The sequence below is a fragment of the Salvia miltiorrhiza genome, chromosome 2, assembly GCF_028751815.1.
Source record: "Salvia miltiorrhiza cultivar Shanhuang (shh) chromosome 2, IMPLAD_Smil_shh, whole genome shotgun sequence".
NCBI classification, from domain to species: Eukaryota; Viridiplantae; Streptophyta; class Magnoliopsida; order Lamiales; family Lamiaceae; genus Salvia; species Salvia miltiorrhiza.
The window spans coordinates 2,164,877-2,183,918 of record NC_080388.1 but is presented as its reverse complement, the minus strand read 5'-3'; the positions used below and the strand labels follow the sequence as shown (position 1 = coordinate 2,183,918).

At 37.3% G+C, this 19,042-nt stretch overlaps 3 protein-coding genes across 3 annotated transcripts; 1 reads left to right on the top strand and 2 right to left on the bottom strand.

The window, feature by feature from the left end:
* Positions 1–5,123: 5,123 nt before the first annotated feature.
* On the top strand, positions 5,124–6,053 carry LOC131012583 (uncharacterized). The gene has a single exon (XM_057940566.1). It carries the CDS (start codon positions 5,396–5,398, stop codon positions 5,921–5,923), a length of 528 nt encoding a protein of 175 aa, XP_057796549.1. The 5' UTR covers positions 5,124–5,395; the 3' UTR covers positions 5,924–6,053.
* A 219-nt stretch (positions 6,054–6,272) lies between these two features.
* On the bottom strand, positions 6,273–10,236 carry LOC131012582 (switch 2-like). The gene is made up of 8 exons (XM_057940565.1): positions 9,759–10,236; positions 9,489–9,595; positions 8,338–9,271; positions 7,998–8,248; positions 7,572–7,698; positions 7,210–7,485; positions 6,905–7,136; positions 6,273–6,710 (listed from the first exon to the last, which is right to left on the bottom strand). Exons 1-8 carry the CDS (start codon positions 10,137–10,139, stop codon positions 6,433–6,435), a joined length of 2,586 nt encoding a protein of 861 aa, XP_057796548.1. The 5' UTR covers positions 10,140–10,236; the 3' UTR covers positions 6,273–6,432.
* Positions 10,237–11,990: 1,754 nt separating this feature from the next.
* LOC131012581 (signal peptide peptidase-like 3) lies at positions 11,991–18,812 on the bottom strand. The gene is made up of 14 exons (XM_057940564.1): positions 18,376–18,812; positions 17,587–17,745; positions 16,689–16,800; positions 16,444–16,560; positions 15,662–15,819; positions 15,229–15,405; positions 14,983–15,017; positions 14,725–14,881; positions 13,879–13,932; positions 13,715–13,807; positions 13,191–13,333; positions 13,046–13,116; positions 12,516–12,599; positions 11,991–12,422 (listed from the first exon to the last, which is right to left on the bottom strand). Exons 1-14 carry the CDS (start codon positions 18,526–18,528, stop codon positions 12,310–12,312), a joined length of 1,626 nt encoding a protein of 541 aa, XP_057796547.1. The 5' UTR covers positions 18,529–18,812; the 3' UTR covers positions 11,991–12,309.
* Positions 18,813–19,042: the final 230 nt, after the last annotated feature.

Below are 19,042 nucleotides of genomic sequence, written 5' to 3'. Positions count from 1 at the left end.
ATAGGTATAAACATATATCTATATATATTTTAAAATTATAAAAAAAAAAAAAAAAAAAAAAAAAAAAAAAACTCAAAATTTGGGAGGGGGCTCTAGCCCCCCTGGCTCCGTCCCTGTCTACATCACTTTAATTAATCATATGATGATATAAATTTGCCACTTCAAGTTTCCAGCTACCCACAATCACGTTGATTCATCAAAAATTAATAATCGTGTGAAAAATAAAAAAACAATTAGAAGTTTATGTATATGGAGGCAAAAATTTAATTTATGTACAAAATAGAATTGACTGAAAATTTATGTATTTAGGCTTAATTACCCTATAAATATATACATGTCGTAATTTTAGCAAACTCGCAATTATGTTGAAATATAGCATATTATTGCACAAGGTACATACTCTATTCATTTATAAAAAATGTTATTTTTGTCGTTTTGATCCGTCCATAGTAAGTGTGGTGTTTTCATTTTGGTACATATATTCTTGTATTTTAAACTACTTCCTCCGTCCCACTGTATCTGAGACTCTTTCTATTTTGGGCGTTTCACTGTAAGTGAGACTATTTCCTTTTTGGGTAAATTTTTTTCCCTTTAAACACCTTTTCACTTTTTCACCTACACACAAAATACACATTTCTTAATTTTCGTGCCCAATAAAAAGGTCTCACTTACAGTGTTACAGAGGGAGTATAATATTTACCCAAAACATAACACAAAACACTCAAAATCCTTTGTGGTACTCTATTACAATACCGTTTGTAAAATTATTTACCCACTCAAAACACATCTTTCAATTTTCTATTAAAATTCGTGTTTTTTAAAAGTCGGACTTTTATTTTGGTTAATTAAGCTACAAAATTTTGACGTGGTTTGAAGGCATGCGTAAATATAGACCAAAAGTTGGAAAAGAAATTGAAGTGCTATTCTGTGGAAAAGAAAAAGTATTCCAAAGTCAAATTGATTCTTTTCTTTCGGTTTTGATTTTTGAATACTAGAATTAGAAGACACTTATTTTGTTTTGTTTCTGGGAGGAACAAATAGAAGACCCAATTTATCAATAGTTGAAACCTAATACAGAATTAAAAAACTGAAGTCCACGGTTAGGGTCCGGTCTATTGCCGACATACGAGCATGGGCCCTACCCTCTTCAAATTATACTTCTTCCGTCCACGAAAAGTATGACATTTTGAATATTTACAAAAAGTATGACATTTTTCATTGACATGATCCCACCATTTATTTTTACTCCCTTCGTCTTATAACAGTGTATCATATTTTTTATTTTCGTTTGTCTCATAAGAATGTATTACTTCTATTTTGAGACATGAGGTTTTATCCACAACCACTAATTTCTACATAACCCTACAAACAATTCAACCACAACCACTCATTTTCACTCAACACATTTACTACCAACTTTTTCTTAAAACTTGCGCCGTCCCATATATGATACACTCTTAATTATGAGACGGATGGAGTATCTTTTATCCTTACAAACACCTCTTATTTACAAAAAAAAAAACAAAAAAAAAACATTCTTAATTCAATCAATTACTCATTTCAAATTTTGGTGGAACCCTTTTCTCCACTACATAAAAAACACCAACATTTTTTTTTTAAATTTGTGCCCACCAAAAGTATCATACTTTTGATAGACGGATGGAGTATGACTTTATATATATATTTGAAGTTTGAGGATTTTGTTTTTTGAATACTCACACTCAATTATTTGATATCATGATGACTTTTTTATTCTGAAGTTACAAAAATTACAAATATAACCTAAATTTATATACGTTGTTCAACCGATGGGTGATATGGCTCATCAGAAACTGACTTAGCAATTGAAAACATTACATTAAATTTTTTTGTATCCACATCAACACCTTAATATCTAATTTTAAATCAGATTATTATTTAAGTGAAACAATGATATTTGCGAGTGAAATTTTAATTCAAACTATAAACTGAATAATGTAGATAAATTTAAACCATATTTATAATTTTTGTTAATTCAATCTAAAAATTCACCATGAATTTCAAGGTTTCGGCTATTTTTTATAATTACACCTTTTATTTGTCCTAGTTAGAGTAACAGTTTTGAATTGAAAAATAACGAGTTTGAAGTGTTGTTCAAATCTACTCGGCTCACAAATTTATCTAAGTTTATAATTTTCATATAACTTTTAATATACATTATTACAACTACAATATTATTTCAGGGTACATAGCAGACAAAGTTTGTTGAAAATAAACTGGAGATACTACACCTCTAGAAAAGAAAAAGAAAAAAAAAACTAAAATAAAGAAACTATAGCTATTTGTACATTTTTTTTTTCTTTTTGAAAGATAGCTATTTATACATTTTCTTAGTCATATTGTTTTCGATAGTCAATTCTATTAATATTTATATATTTTCTTTTTTAATTATAACTCACACACACTCATACTAACAATCTTTAATTTATCCCCGACCTATCAACTGAATAACACTTCATCATTATTTATTTTATTTTTTTAATTTGTTACACTCAAATAAAAAAAAACACACTCACACTCTAGTCTTTTAGGTGACTCGAACCCCCCCAACCTATTGATTGGAGGAGAAGCGTCTTACCAACAGACTACGCCTCATCGTCCACTTCATCATTATGATTGGAGGAGAAGCGTCTTACCAACAGACTACGCCTCATCGTCCACTTCATCATTATTTATTTATACTATAACACTCTTTCTGTCTCACTCTAATAGACTTATTTTTATTTTGAGGTAAAAAAAAATGTATTTAATTGATGTGAACCACACCACTTTCTTAATAAAAAGTAAGTTTTTTAATTTTCGTGCCCAAAAAAGGTAAACCTATTAGAGTGGGATGGAGATTGGAGGGAGTATTACTTTCATTCCTCCACAAATATTATAGACCTTTTTGCGAAATTATTCATTATATTTTAAATCGCATTCACATTTAATATCTAAAAAAAATACCTCCATCTATCAAAAGTATATCATTTTTGTCAATTATAGGGTCCGTAAAAAGTATATCACTTTCTTTTTTCAGAACATTGCACCATATTTTTTTTTCATCTTTTTTGCTTACAAATAATTCTTATTTATAAAAATTAATACTCCCTCCGTCCCACTTAAGACGCAACATTGCTTTTGGGCACAAGATTTAAGGAGTTATATATTAAGGAGTGATAAAGTAGGAGAGAAGAGGTAATAAAGTGATAAAGTATGAGAGAGAATGTAATAAGAAATATTTAATTAGTGATAAAGTAAGAAAGAGAAAATAAAAAAGTGATAAAGTAGGAGAGAGAATGTAATAAAAAAATATTTAATTAGTGTTAGTTTTTGCCAAATAAAGAATGTAGCATCTTGGTTGGGACGGCCCAAAAAGGAAAATGTTGCATCTTGGGTGGGACGGAGGGAGTATTTATTTAATCTCAACCAATCATTTTATATAAGGAAGCACTTTTTCTCTACTTTATAAAAATTATCAATCATTTTACTATTAAAATTTGTATCCAATCAAAGTGAATTACTCCCTCCGTCCCATTAAAGTTGGCAACATTTCCTTTTTGGGTTGTCCCATTAAAGTTGGCTACTTTCCTTTTTGGGTAAAAATTACACCAAATTAAACTCTATAATTAAGTCAACTAATCTACACCTAATTAAACCTATCTTCTAATTAAATCTAAATCATCTTTATTTAAAAACACACACACAAAACACACACTAACACACGCACACAGCCACCCCAGCGCCCCACCCCCTTCTCTCTTCTTCTCCGGCGGGTGCCACCCCCATGGTCGCCGCCGCCTCCTCTTGCCCCTCCGGCCGCCGTCGTCGTGGTCTTCGCCGCGACCACCGCTGACCCTTTCCCTCTCCCTGGCCTCTTCTCTCTCCCTCTCGCCCCACCTCTGACCTCCATGTCCCTCGTCTCAACTATCTCCCTCTCGCCACCCCCATGGCCGCCGGCGCCTAGATCTGAGGTGGTGTGGTTGACCGGCGGCGAGGCAGCCGTCGACCGGCCTCCATCTCCCAGACACTTCCTCTCTAAAGGCTTCGCCGCCCACCTCGTCGGCGGCGCGGGCTTGCTCTGGTTTGGGGCTAGGGCTTTTCCGCCGATAGGGTTGTGCCTCCGCCGCCGATTTCGAGGCCTAGGGCTTTTGATGGGCGCCGCGGCTGAAAATCGAAGCCTGGGTCTGTGCCTCCCTCGATTTCGAAGCCTGGGCGCCGCGGCTGAAAACCGAGGGAGGTGAGGGTGGCTGATGGCGGTGTGTGTGTGTTCTGAAATTCTGCCGCTGTGTGTGTGTTCTGATTTGGCGGTAGCCCTAGATCTGAGGGTGGCACGATTTAGGGGTGGAGGCGAGGCTGAGGATGAACGAGAGTTTGATGGCTTAGTTGCGTGGATTTGGCCACGGTGGTGGCGGATCTGCCATCGCCGCCGCCCCGCCGTTATTCCCTTTCCCCAGCGGATCTGCCAACGAGAGTTTTTTGGTGGAAATTGGATTGAGGAAATTGAGTAAAATTGAATTGATTTTCTGATTTTTTAGGAAAATTGAAAATTGATTTTTGGGACGACCGCCGGCGTCGGCGGCGGCGGCGGCGCCGCCGTTGCCGGCAGCTAGAAGATGCAGTGAGAAGTAGATAGTGGAATACATTTAATTAACTCAATAATTTTGATGGGCTCCACTCAATTAAAACATAACACTCAATTTCTTAATATCCGTGCCGAAAAGAATGTTGCCATGTTTATTGGGACGGAGGGAGTATTTTTAGCAGATGGAATGAAGCAATCATTTAACCTATCGATTTTGGTGAATCTCTTTTTCTACTCAACTATAATGGATTATTTTCTTTAGTTTTTATATATATATAAATAGTGTGGTTATAGAGAGAACTACATTATTTGTGAGAACGTGAGAACCATAAAATCTAATGTATCCACTGTAAAAATTAATGCATTCGCTGTTAAAATTAATACACTAAAAAAATCGAATGACTGAAAATAGTTCTTCGTTCTTATTTTATTTAGTACTAGTTCTTTCTTGAACCTCTGCCTATATATATATATAAAATTATGTATACAACTTATACTATATGATTTTTATGGAGGGAGAGTGTGAGAATATTTATTCAAAAAAAAAAAAATCGATGGAAATATTTATTTGAAGACGGAAGAAGTAATTTGTTTGTCGTGTGTTGATGAAGCGCGTTGTAGAGCTGAAATCTAAAGTAGTAGTGTACATAAGTGTGCTGTGCTGCAAAAACAACCCAACAAACAAACAAAACCAAAAAAGGAGAAAGAAAAAAACTAAAGCAGCTGCAAAACCCTCCCAAAAGCAAACCTCAATTCAATTCATTTTCATCGCCCAAACTCACCAATCAATCCATGGCGGTATCCCCCGCCGGAGATCCCCCACCGCCGGAGATCGACCAGCGCTTCAATTCGTCGGCGCTGCTGCTCCGGCTCATGAGCAAGCGGCGGACCTGGGTCTGCCTCTTCGTCTCCGTCTACACGCTCCTGCTCTTCCTCTCGTGGAATTTCCTCAAATCCGTCCTCTCCTGGTACGAATTCGAGTCGGCGGCGGCCTCCCCGTCGGGTAATTGGGCGGCGCTCTACGCCTCGCTGCTGCTGGGGGCGGCATTCGGCGTGCTGTCGATGGTGGCGGCGCTCGCGGTGGCGGTGCCGGCCACGCTGGTGACGTGGATAACCGTGCTGGTGCTGCTCACCTTCTGCGGCAAGCCGAGGAAGACGCTGGTGGTGGAGGGGAAGAAATTGACGGCCGAGATCATCGGATTCGTGGTCAGGGTTTTGATCAAGGAAGGGAATCTCGTCGCCGCGGTTTGTGCTGTTCTTGGATATTTTGCCCTTGTTAGGCATCGGGAAAATGGCGGTGGGCCCCTTGATTTTCAATAAAAATGCCCAAGTATATCCATTTTCCCCCTTCTTTTTTAACTAATCTTGTAACAAATGTGTTGTAGTTATGTAATATATACTCTAATTAGTAATTGATCATGGGCTCTTTTCTTGTTTTTTTTTGCTCAAATTTTATCTCAATCTATGTCAAATTTTGTGAGCTCTCTGTGTGGAGCTATACCTGACTTTTCAAAGAGCTTTTTTCCTTTATTTTTGGCAGTGTATTAATGGCTTTGGCAAAACTACTTTTGTTCCTGTAAATGTAATTGTTGATAATTGTCTCTTGTGGCTGTGCAAATTTCTATTTGTGGAAGGTGACAGACTGTGGATTTGTTCTTTGCCAATTCAATTCGAGAACAGAATCCTCAAAAGTTGAGCAATTGTATTCCTCAAATAGCCAAACATGTCCAATTTTAATAACTAGTTCGTGTTTCATTTCATCAATACATACATACATATATATATACAGCGGCAAACTATGATACAACAACACTTTGCACTTACTAAATCTAAGCTAGTAATATCTTGTTTAATTCTGCTTCATCCATGCCCATTAACACTGCAAGAATGCTAGAATGGCCAATTTTCCTTTTCTTGGGTGCATCAGAAACTTGAGAAGAATTCACCTCTGCTTCTGTTGCAGCACCAGATTCTCCGCCTTGCTTCGGAGGCGGGCATGGCTGCTCTTCGTCTCGCTTTGGAGACGGAGATGAGCTTTGTTTTTCGTTTACCGGAAACCGGGATCCGAGGTTGACAATGTCTTCATTGCGATGAGCATATACAGCACCTAAAAGACAAAGAAGAAGTATTTTTTTTATGATCCTGCACATCATCAAGACTTTGTTCGTGGTGTGTGTCAGTCTAACAGTAAGTGGTTAATGCCTGAAGCCAAGGTCTCGGATTCGATCTTTAAATTTAATTGTTAATTTACCGAAAAACTGACTTTGTGTGTGGAAAGATCAAGGCAGGAAGCAAACTCACCGAGATCATCGAGCGTTGGGTTTGCCCTCGTTCTTGTTCTTTTTCTACCCGTAGGCTTGTTAGCTTCGGATTCCACAGACGACGACGTAGAAGCTGTTTCTTGCGGAGGATCATCGAAATAGATCCCTTGCTTGTCATGGGCTCCCACAATGTTGCTGGTGAAAAGCTTATCAGAAAGATCTCGGAACAGATTGCAGATACCGAACAGCTCGCCTTGAAACTCCTTCGAATCCTTCAGGAACGAATTCATTTGAAATGAGTGGAGCGAACAAGAATGATGAGATGAACGTGGAAAAGATCGTTACCTGCACGCCTTCAAAATACCGCTTCTCCATCTTCCCTGCAACAGCAATATTCGAGAGCTGCTGCTTGTACACCTGCCTAGTGTAGACGAGTTCCTCAAGAGAACCGGCAGAGAGTAGACGGAAAACAGTCACATGCCGCTTCTGACCATAACGGAATGATCGATCTTGCGCCTGCAAGTCTTGAGCAGGATTCCAGTTCGGGTCGAAAATAACCACCCGATTTGCACTTACAAGATTTAGCCCAAGCCCACCGGCTCGAGTGGATATGAGAAACACCTGAATTCAGAAAATTTCTCCAACTAAATATGTAGCAAAAATTGCAGAAACACAACAAAAACTAGAGTTGGGTGAGCAAAAGGGACCTGTTTACTCGGACTTGAGTTGAAGTCATCCACGAGAGACTGCCGTAAACTAGTTGGAGTTGAGCCATCTAGTCTCGAAAAGCTATAGCCTTTCCGTATAATAAACTTTTCAAGTATATCCAGCATCCTGCAAGACACATAATTCGTTGGTGGCAAGGTCAGAAAGACTACTTCAGCATAGGAGTGCTCCCCCCCTCGCCCACCGCCACCCCACCCCCCAACTTAGCTATTCTACTAGGCATTAGGCAAAACTTATGTACATCCAGATGTAGTACGGTGCATCCACCCTGATTAGGGTTTATTAATTACAGTTGGGATTTAATTAGGGCGGATGCACAGAAGTGTGCCTCCTGCATATATACACAACAGTGAAATCCGAGTTCAAGAACTATAAAGCAAAGATGCAGAAAGAAATATAATATTAACCTCACTGAATAACTGAAGAGAAGAATCTTGTCACCCATCGAAATCCAGGAATGCATTAATTTCTCCAAAGCCCTCATTTTTCCACAGTGCGTAACGTCGCTGAGGCCCATGAAGCTGCCACTCTGGGTGGCACCGCCTCCTACTAAATCAATGTCGGTGCTGAATACAGCGGAAGCGAATTCCGCATCCTTCACTTGCTTATCATGGTCATCCTTCGGGCTAGGCTTGATGAGCTCCAGATGATTACTTATCTGTAAAAAAAGCACTCACTGTCACCATCTCACGAGACGAGCAAATTACTATCAGAAGTGCATAAACGAAGCCTAGTAGAAACAGATACCTGCTGTAGCTTCACCAGGCAAGGGAGAACGAGGCAAAAAGGGCATGAGTCGCAACCTTCAGGGTTCTCCTTATGAAGATAGGGCCAAATGATACCGTTTGGAACTGTCCTTTGACAACACTCGACTTGCTTGAGAGGGCTGCCGCAACTGCATGGCAAGTCCTTGTTGATGAGACACTGAATGTCGGGTAGCCGCAGTATCCTCTGGTAAACCCGTTTTTGCAACTCACTCATCGCACAAAACACGATGTTGTCTTCCTTTCCCATCATGAGATGCCCTATGGTTTCATCTTTCGTCCTTCTGAGCATATACTTTTGCAGCACTGACACTAAATGCTGCTTCCGCTCATCAGCAATTTGAACAAACCGTTGTGGAGCACTCGATCTCTGACCGTGCTTGAGAGGCTCATCATAAAATTCACGAAAGTGCTCCCGTGTTCCCAAGCCACCGGGGACCACCAGGTCAAATAGATTGAACAATTCCATTATCTTGTTCTGCATTACAGTTCCCGTCAGACCATAGCGCTTCAGCGTCTTAATCTTCATACACGCTGTATACAGTTTCGACTTCTCATTCTTAAGCCGGTGTGCCTCGTCAACAATAAGAATCTCCCACTGGATATCTGACAAAATGCTTCCTTGTATTCTATACGTGTCGAAGCTGGTAATGATAATCTCAACGTCGTCTGCTTTTAGTTTGTCAATTACTAAATCCCGATTCACGCCATGGTAAACAGCAACACTAAATGTGGACCATTTGGAAAATTCACTTTCCCAATTAAGGATAACAGAACTAGGGCAAATGATTAGTACCGGACCCTTCTTCTCGACTCGATTTCCATTATGAGATGTTAAAACAGTATCCGATTCATCCGAACCCTTCCCAAACACAGCAGCCAAGAAAGCAATTGTCTGAATGGTCTTCCCCAATCCCCTATTGCAGGGACATGATGGAATCCAAGAAACGAAACATAGAAGCAAATCAACTTATATACGACGTCGAGGAAGGAAGCAAGATCTCAGACAATATAATTTGTAGCAAACCATAAAGCACATTACACACACTGTACACGTATATATATAAAAAATAAAATTAAAAACAACTATATAAACAAAAATATATTACTAAAGGCCAAGAGAGGTTAACTTACATATCATCTCCAAGAATTCCTCCATGGTTGTTCTTGTACAAGTTATACAAAAACTTCACCCCTACTCTCTGATGTTCCAAAAGTCGACTATTAATCGACGCCGGTACCTGAAAATTTTCTTACAGAAACCACAATTCAGCATGAAAAAAATCAAAAAAAGGAAACCTAAAAAACTCCAACTCACACCAAAAAATACCCCAATTTTAATTAATTTTTTTAAAGAAGTGGAGAAAATATTCATTATAAACAAATGGGAGCTCGGGAAATCACCTGCACAACGGGAATTTCACCGGGCAGCGACAGAAGAAGCGGCTCATAAGGTCCGCTGTGATCAAACGAACGAAAAGACTCCACCTTTATAGCTCTAGGTCGAATTTCCGCCTCTTTCTCCTCCTCCTCGCATTTATCATTTCTGCCTCCGGCGCTCGAATTGGGCTCCGGTTTCGATATTTTGAGTTCGTTTGGCGGCGAGAAATCGGCAGCATCGTGGAGGCGGAGAAGTTGGCGAGACAGCGAGGATTTGGGGGGCTTTCTGAGTGGAATTGAGGGGTCAAAACCTAGAGAAATTCGCGAAGAAGATGGAGATGATTGGGACGGCGTTATAGTGGATTTGCAGGGCTTGAGCGCCTCCTTGAAAGCGTTCAATGACATGGAAATTGGAATTGCTGAATTTTTGGGAGTTACTTTTTCACGATTTCAGTGCATGTTTATTCGGTGGAACCGCCATCGACTCTTTCAAAAGCTTCGTGTATTATATTATTCATACAACAATTAATTTTTACTCCCTCCGTCCATGATTCAATGCCCTGTTTGGCCTTTAAAAAGTGTCCACAATTGAATGTCCTGTTTTGCTTTTTGTACCCTTTTACTCTCCTACTTTTTCTATATTTACTACCCTTTGCCACTAATGGACCCACCTTCAAACACCTTTTTCACTTTTATATTCTATATTTACTACACTTTATCACTTTATCACTTTAGTCAACTACCTTTATCACTTTAGTCAACTACCCTTATATTTCACCAAAACACCTTTTTCAGCTTTCTTAAGCTCCGTGCCCACACCCAAATGGGGCAATGAATTGTGGACGGAGGGAGTATTTCTTTTTCCTTAGAAATTGATTTTTTATGCAGTTAATTATCAAAAACAAATAAAAGATTATGTCGTTCCCTTTTCTTTTTTTTTTCTTCCGATGTGTTTATTTTAATTGTAAAATTTTCATTGAAAAAAATAAATAAAAAAAAAATAAGAAAATATTATTATTTTTAATTATATATTTATCATAGATGAAAGATAAGAAAATGTTAAAAAGTATATTTTTATTCATTACCCAAAGATAATATCATTCAATATTGGAGAGAGAAATGAATGAAAATGAGCTGCCCGAAAAAATATTTTATATTTTTCAAAAAAAAATTCTATCACAATAGTATATAAAAATAACATAAAAATGTGAAAATAATTTTCTTTTTATTGTTTTTATTGATTTAGCGTGCTGGAAACTGTGAAAGAAGAGAAAATCTGGCCTCCAATAGAACATACAGTGGAATAGTTTTTTTTGAATTAGAATTGCAAAAGGTATCTAAATCTAAGCGCGCTAGAAACTGTGAAAGAAGAGAAAATATCGCCTCCAATGGGACACACACTGGAGTAGTTTTCTTGAATTAAAATTACAAGAGGTATCTAAATATAATCACAAAATACTGACTGAACGCGATGAAAACTGTGAAAGAAGAGAAAATCTCGCCTCCAATGGAACACACACTGGAGTAGTCTTTTTGAATTAGAATTACAAGAGGTATCTAAATATAATCAAAATAAGCAACTCGCTCATAATTGAACCCAACCCAAGACCTCTCATAAAAGAGAGTCTTTAGATGCTTCAACTTTGTCACGGCACCACCACAAAATACCAACCTTAAATGGACATTTACAAAGTAAATGTAAGTTAAATTCCCTCATACCCAATTTCTTTTTTTCTTTTTTTTAAGAGAGATTATTGATATGTGAATACACAAAATTTTTGTCAATTTATGAAATAAACTTTAAATTTGATATAATTTTATCATGAAACTAAAATCCGCATATTTTCAGAAATTTCTGGAGTAAAAACCATAACAAATTGAAAATTTATATAATATCATACTAAAATTAAAATCCATATACAATTCATGAATTAGCAAAAAGTTCCATCTTTTTACAGGCCAATATTCCAAAAGAAAAATTGTAATTGATATTTAATCAAGTTTCCTTTTTCTTTCATAGATAGATAACGACAACGGTAATCTTTATAACTAACCAAATGAAATTTCAATATTTACGAATACTAACGAATAAGTCGAGGGAAAAAAACACTTCTTTTCGAGGCCAAATTCCCCCAAAAAATCTAAATAACCCCAACAGTTGTACTGAATTTACTATCATTATTTCCAATTACATAATATTCCAACCACCCAAAAGTGTCCATTTAAATCTACAAATGTCACAGCACCATTCACAACTTAGAAAAGCCTTTCTACTAAAATATGACAAAACCGGATTACAATCTGTTTCTGAAGATCATGCAAAATATATGTGGTATGTAAAACATATCAACATGAGAAATATTTCAGGTATGTATACAATTCAACATAAGTAGTTGTCGACTAGCCTGTGAGACTTACCAAAAGATATACACCATTTTTAAGTATGTAACAAATCCAGGAAGAATGCTTGAGGATCATTCGTCATCGGTGGAAGTTGAAGAACGGCCTAAAAAAGGGGGCCGGATATTAGGGTCGACTCTGGCCGTGGAGTAAGAGATGTGAGATGTCTGGTACATTAAGCTTCTTCCCCAGGCGCAATGGGTTCATTTGATTCTTCAGTATCATCTGTGTCGTAGTTCCACAGGTGTTTCGTCTCGCCTCTTATCCAACCCAACAAGACGCAAGTTCCTGGGATTTGTGGAGAGTCCATATGATTCGGTGGAACAAAAAGGAAAGGATCATGAAAAGGAGATTAATCAAGAGAGGGGAAGGAATTCATACCCAGTGTACATGGAACTAGGTAGAGAAGAGCTGGTTGGCCATGCCCGTCCATCAAGTACAACGCTAAGTATGTAAAAATTAGGCCTGCAGCAAATGAGTTACAGCTTTAGCCTCATTTTCTTCTCAAATGAAACCGAGCTAGAAGTGGACGTAATCAAGAACTGTTGATAAGTGCATGCATCGTAAAGTCGAGATTGAACTTTATTTCTTATTGTATCATTCATAATATGCAGATTTACTGTATTACCAAAGAAACAGCATTACATGCATCCATAATTGTCAAATTCTAGTGCAGATAGTCGAGAACCGAAAGTTGAGGTAATCTCGCTACAAGGATAACTTACCACTTATATGTCCAATAAACATGGAATGACGACAAACTAATTTTAAACATGAGCGTATATATTTGGGGGGTGAGTGTTTGTGTGTGCTCATTACTAGACCATCTTGCTAGAAAAATAAAGATGGAATTATTTAAGATAGTACTATTCATGGAGACTAATACATGACCATGTTGCAAGTATACTCACCAACTCCATAACCGATTGACAACCATAGGAAGTATCCATTTAAGATCCCCTTCTTATTAGCTTTGTCAAATCTGCAATAAACACCGACATTACTCCTGTAATATTACATCTTTCAATCAAAAAAGTAGGGATATTAGTAAAATACCTAAAAGCAAAGGAAACTAGCAAGCCAGGGAATAGAATGTCCCCAAAGCCTATCATGTTATAACCATAATATGGATCATTGATTCGAGGAACTCTCAGAAGCATGGGGATCGATTCTCCACCGCTTTTATCACCTTCAGCAACCTGAACGATATTGGAAAAACCTAAGGTCGTGACAACTAAATTAAAAAGAATGCAAGAGTAATGCCGATAATATTGCACGAATCTAGTTATTGATAAGATCCTACAAGTCAACTGTGATGAGTAAGCACCAGCATAAATTGAGGTATAGGCAGATGGTGTAAAATACTTAAAAGATCCAAAGCGGGGAAAGTAATTTACTTACAGTAAAGAAATCATATGCACCTCAGCTTTGTTAACATTTAAAGAGCAGAAGATCTTACAAGCTTACCTTTCAAATAAGTGAAAGCGCTAGAAGCAAAAGATGATGATGGTGACAGTATTAAGAGCTGTTAGGCTTACAAAATGAAAGGGAAGAAGAGAGAAGGGTATGTATAAACTTACTGCGATCATAACACTGTCCTGGAATATAAATGGAGATAGGAAAACCCAAAAGATATCGTACACGAATGCACAACACAAAAGTACTGTGGCAACCTGAAAGTTGGCATGAGATAAAAATTAAAAGATGGTAAAATCATAAATTCTAATAGAGCTTATCCACATACCTTTATGTTTGGCAATTGAGCCAATTGTAAGACAGTTATCATCATACATATACCCTGACATCAACAAAAACTATCAATAAAACTTTGGAGAAAATAATCATGGCCATTGAATTATTCAGAAAGTCAAAGAAAATGTCAAGAAGTCATATGCTCACAAACAAACAAGGAAAGACAGTCTCAATGTGTCATGACCACAAAAAATAAATAACAAGCACCGACATCAACATATTAATGGGGAAATTTCAGGACATATAGTTGTAAACCTAGAACCTGAGTATGTATGCAACATGGTGTTCACAGAAAAACATGTGCCATCTTGTGCACAGTTAGAGAAATATATGGCAAACAAGTGTGAACTGGCATAAATTTGTACTCCCTCCGTCCACCAATTCGTGTCCTGATTTTCTTTTTGACCCGTTCACCAATTCATGTCCTATCCATTTTTAGTAACTATTTATATATTTTTTAATTGGTGGGTCCCAATAAACAAAACACTTTTTCTCCACTCAACTAATAAACAATACACTGTGTGGGTCCCTTTCTCCACTCAACTAATAAACAATACACTTTGTGAGTCCCTTTCTCCACTCAACTAATAAACAATACATTTTTTCTTAAAACCCGTGTTTCCTCCCCTAGGTCACGAATTGGTGGACGGAGGGAGTATCATTTTATCATTAGCAATTTAATCCATGAACTTCAATAAATGAGATTTCTTAGAGGATGAGAAATTTAAATCGACAATACATTGTAGATCCAGGGTATATTTAATCTTACATGAAACTAATGATGTCAAATTAAATCACATAAGGAAAAAAGGAGGCCAAGTTATTGTGCGGTGCTTACAAGGATGTCTTGTCCAATCCAAGAGTAGGACTCCTTCCGGGTAGCAGCCCAGGCAACAGCAAACCCCACACAGAATATCAGAACAGCTAAAGAGAATATGGAAACTTCCCCTAGAAGTGGCAGATTCATTTTCTTCTGCTCGCTACCCCTGAATTTGCTGCTCATAAAGCAAAGCAAATACGAAAAGATTACTATAAAACAATTAGTCGTCACAGAAATATCAGCATTGCTGTTTTCAGAAACACAACTAAATCATACCTCAAGACCAATGAAACAATACAATTGTGCATTCCCTGATAACGAAAAATAATCAATGAGCTAAAAAGGCATTCACGCCAATTGCACACTTAATAACACAAAATATTAGGAAATACTAGAGTTCATTCCCTTGTGGCTTGTGCACAAGCAGACGAACATATTACATTGAGATTATTTTATCAAACTGAATGTGCATCTAGATGATGAAATGATGATGGAGGACAAGTATTAACAATATATATTTACCTCAATACCTCCAATACAAAAGAGTACGATCAGCAACCAGATGAACCATGATGACATAAAGAAATAAAGCAGTAGCAGAAAAGTCGACGCCGTTATAACAAAAACTATAGCACTTTTAGCACTAATATGGAGAATTTCCTTCTCTTCCTCATCTTTGTCTACTGCAGAACCAGAGTCCTAAAATGGATATAAAATACAATTAGTAGTGCATGCATCACATGTATCAAATTTAAAAGGAATGAACTACCAATTTCTAAAGTGAAAAAGTTACATGAAAAAAGAATAGAAATAAAAATAAACTCTATTAGATATGAACAACGAGCAGAAATTCACATCATCACCTAACTATAAATGAACTTTAATAGAGAAACTCTTTTACACTAGGAATTTGTATGAACAAGAACATAAAGGCACGTTGTATAATTCAAGGAACCTGTGGTGACAATTCATTATAGTGCTCATCACTTTGCTTTGATCCAGTGATTTCCGACCAAAGTGAAGCAGAAACTACTGTCCCAACAGCCATCAGCCACAAGAATATCACTGAGTAGTCTAAAATTGGCCGATCCGGGGAGTATAATAGAAGTTCCACTGTTTCATCATAAATAGATGCAATCAGTTTGAGATTATAAAAGAAAGAGACTAATTTTTTAGAAAATGACAAACATAGACACCAAAAGGATTTAGGAAAATTAGGCAGTAGACTTCTTTTTACCACCATCTGTTAATAGGACAATGTTTCAATAAGATAATTCCAAATTCCAATTATGTATGCTTTACTTGATTATGGGTCAACCTGCAACATTACCACATTTGCAATTCGACCAACTTTGATTGTAGAAATATTCACTTAGTTTACTTCCATTATGGACAAGGTTAGAGTGACTCAAGTCTGAGAAGGATGACTCCAGAAGAATTAGCAACAACTAGTCAACTACAGAGTCAAGCCAATTGAACTCTGTTTCTCCTTACAACTCTAAATTTCCAGTTATTGATTAATGTTTAAAATGCAAGTAGTGGATTGGAGAAGAAAATACGGGCATAAAAACACTGATACCACGTCCAGAAAATATTAAAATAATAGCAAACTGGTTAGAGAAAATAGATAAAGGTACTTAAGAAAGGCTGGTTCAGAACATATTAGAGAGCCAAGTAACATCTCTCTGAAAAACCTACTCAAAAATATCCTCACCAAATTATTTAAAGGTGTATTACCTTTTCCCCCACTAGCCATGGATTTCTTTAGTTCCTCTCCTCCTGACTTAGATATTGTAATAACAGGAATCGTGATATTTAAAGTAGTATCATTCCCACAACCCATCTGCACAAGACCTATGAAGTTCAAGCAAAGTAGCATTCGTTAACAATCCAAGTGGAATAAACTCAGCCAATATCTGAGGCATTAAGCAATGGAAAGCTACATCAAAATTAGATGATATATGTATCAGCAGTAGAGCTACCTTCCTCATCATTTATCACTATCAATGCTGCTGCTGCCCCAGCTTGAGCGACTTTAGCCTTAGTTGTAAAGATGCAATCACCACGTACCGTCAGTGCAATAGAGCCTGATACCTGCAAGATAACAGAAGAGACTCTTAGCATTGTGGTTCAAGAACTAACTATGATGACATTTTGGAGGGTTCCTAATGGAGAAAAACAGTGTTCCTTTCACACTCAAGACTGCTTCATGAAGCTATGAAATAAAGTCATAATTCAATAGTGCAACCAACCTGCACCACTACTTTTAAATCAAGTAATTATAAGTTCATCTCATTTGTATAAAATGCTGCCTAGTCTTTCTTATAAGAAATTTTCATGACATTCATCTTCTATTACAAGCAGTCCAGCAATGTAAGTTCCAAACCAACATAGCCCCTAGTAGTAATCTCATAACCCCAATTATGGCAGAAGGAGCTTGAAACATGACTTTGAACATTCCAAGACAGACTAGTACTTGATGTCTGAGACCTATCCCAGAATAGACCAATGTAGCAACAGGAAACAGGCCCTTTATTTCTTAGAAGGTAATTACGCAAGCCTTAATTTCACTGTGGCTTCAATTAGTAATCAATTTCTGGCTCTTTCTTTATTATATCTCTTAGCCGATACATTAGTACTTACAATGCTGTGGCTAGTACCATAAACTATATTGGATTGGACCATCAGGCCAAAAAATAAACTCATGAACAGACTTAAACTGCCAAAAAAATGTTCCAACTATAGAGATTTTTAGGGGAAGTGATCACCAGTAATCATCTAATGACTTTCCTGAATTCTTATATGTAATAGAGCACTTAGTGTGCATCAAACTCCTAACAACAATACTATGAAAGAAAAATAAAAGGATTAGAGAAATACATTAGAAGATGATAGTGAACATCCATTTAAAGGATCTGCAAAAACAGCTGAGAAACGGTGGCCTTCTTTAGCATGAGCAGGCAACACAGACCCAAAATCAGCAGTTAGCCCACCTATTGCCTCCTTCTCCACACCATCTACCCACCTTTTGACCTTAACCTGGAAAACAATTAAACAAATTAGGGCAGTCCAAATGAATGATTTTCTTTTCACCATCATGATTAGAAGTTGAGTCAAAAACACAGCTAGAAAAGACAATGGTAAATTTGAGTTAGCTCAAAACAATTTTAATCCATTTCACTCTCCATCAGAATAATACTAGTCAACTAGTCACATCATATTGCTCCACCGTCGAACTTAATCATAACCACACCTAAGTAAAACTAATTAAGCCTTTCTCTGGCAATACTCAATACCTATAAATTCACACTAGAACCGTATTGCGCCCTATTTTTAACATGTTTCCATCGAGTGATCACTAACAATTACAGGCCGACTGCATCGGCAATCACAGAGACGTAATCAACAGTACGCCTAAGTCACTTCTCCGGGATTATTGCCCATTGTTATCGGTTTTTCAAGTCTAATCAGCCTCCAACATTATTGCACCTTAGACATTCTTCAGCTGCGTACTATCCAAACCCCACGCACACACGCACACACAATAAATGTGGGAATAATGGAATACCTCCGATTGAATTAATAACAATTCAGGAACATCAAGACCCCAAAAAATATTAAAATTTGTGAAACTACCTCAAAATTGCTAAGGAGGTCAGATTACTATACCAATCGGAAGTCGTTCCCGCAGGCGGCGGATTCGTCGTCGGGGGAAGCTCGCGAAACGTCATCTCCGACAGCAATTGATGACAGGAACAACAAAAGAATCCCCAATTGCAATGCAACAACTAAACTCAACGACCGTTGAGATGCTGCAGCCATACCTAATTTTAGGAATTCTGCTGATTAATCAGTCGAAGCTATAATGCATATCATGGGCTTGCGATTTGTGCATATGATTTCGAGGCCGAGGGAATTTACATGTGAAGGATCAAAGAAACCAGTGCAAATTCAAAATTTAGAGATGAAAATGAGGAAAATTATTTTTGGGGAAATTGGGAGATCGTGGTAATTAACAATCTGCACCCTATAATTTGAATTGTGTGCAGTTTGCATCTTTAGATTTAGAGATTTGTCATTTGGCACTATTTTCAGTTTCTTGGCTTAATGCATAAGCCAAGACAAAAAAAAAATCATAGTAATATTTTTTTTCAAAAGAGAAATTTAATAATATTATGGGATAATTGCACGTAAATACACCAATTTTGACAAAAAATCATTTTTAATAGGGATTTTAAAAAAATCAATAAAACACACGAAATTTAGTTGTCGTTGAAATTTGGTTTCGTTAAATCCTATAATGTTCAAAATCACCCCCCTCTTTCAAAACAAATTG

What these genes read in the sequence shown, in the direction of transcription:
- LOC131012583 (XM_057940566.1), top strand. Translation starts at nt 5,396, where the DNA reads ATGGCGGTATCCCCCGCCGGAGATCCCCCACCGCCGGAGATCGACCAG.
- LOC131012582 (XM_057940565.1), bottom strand. Translation starts at nt 10,139, where the DNA reads ATGTCATTGAACGCTTTCAAGGAGGCGCTCAAGCCCTGCAAATCCACT. An exon ending in GTGAAATTCCCGTTGTGCAG is followed by an intron (nt 9,596 to 9,758) that starts GTGATTTCCCGA and finishes GAAAATTTTCAG; the next exon opens with GTACCGGCGTCGATTAATAG. An exon ending in CTCTTCAGTTATTCAGTGAG is followed by an intron (nt 7,699 to 7,997) that starts GTTAATATTATA and finishes TGTGTCTTGCAG; the next exon opens with GATGCTGGATATACTTGAAA.
- LOC131012581 (XM_057940564.1), bottom strand. Translation starts at nt 18,528, where the DNA reads ATGGCTGCAGCATCTCAACGGTCGTTGAGTTTAGTTGTTGCATTGCAA. An exon ending in GTTCACTATCATCTTCTAAT is followed by an intron (nt 16,801 to 17,586) that starts GTATTTCTCTAA and finishes GTTATCTTGCAG; the next exon opens with GTATCAGGCTCTATTGCACT. An exon ending in GGATTGGACAAGACATCCTT is followed by an intron (nt 13,933 to 14,724) that starts GTAAGCACCGCA and finishes TGTTGATGTCAG; the next exon opens with GGTATATGTATGATGATAAC.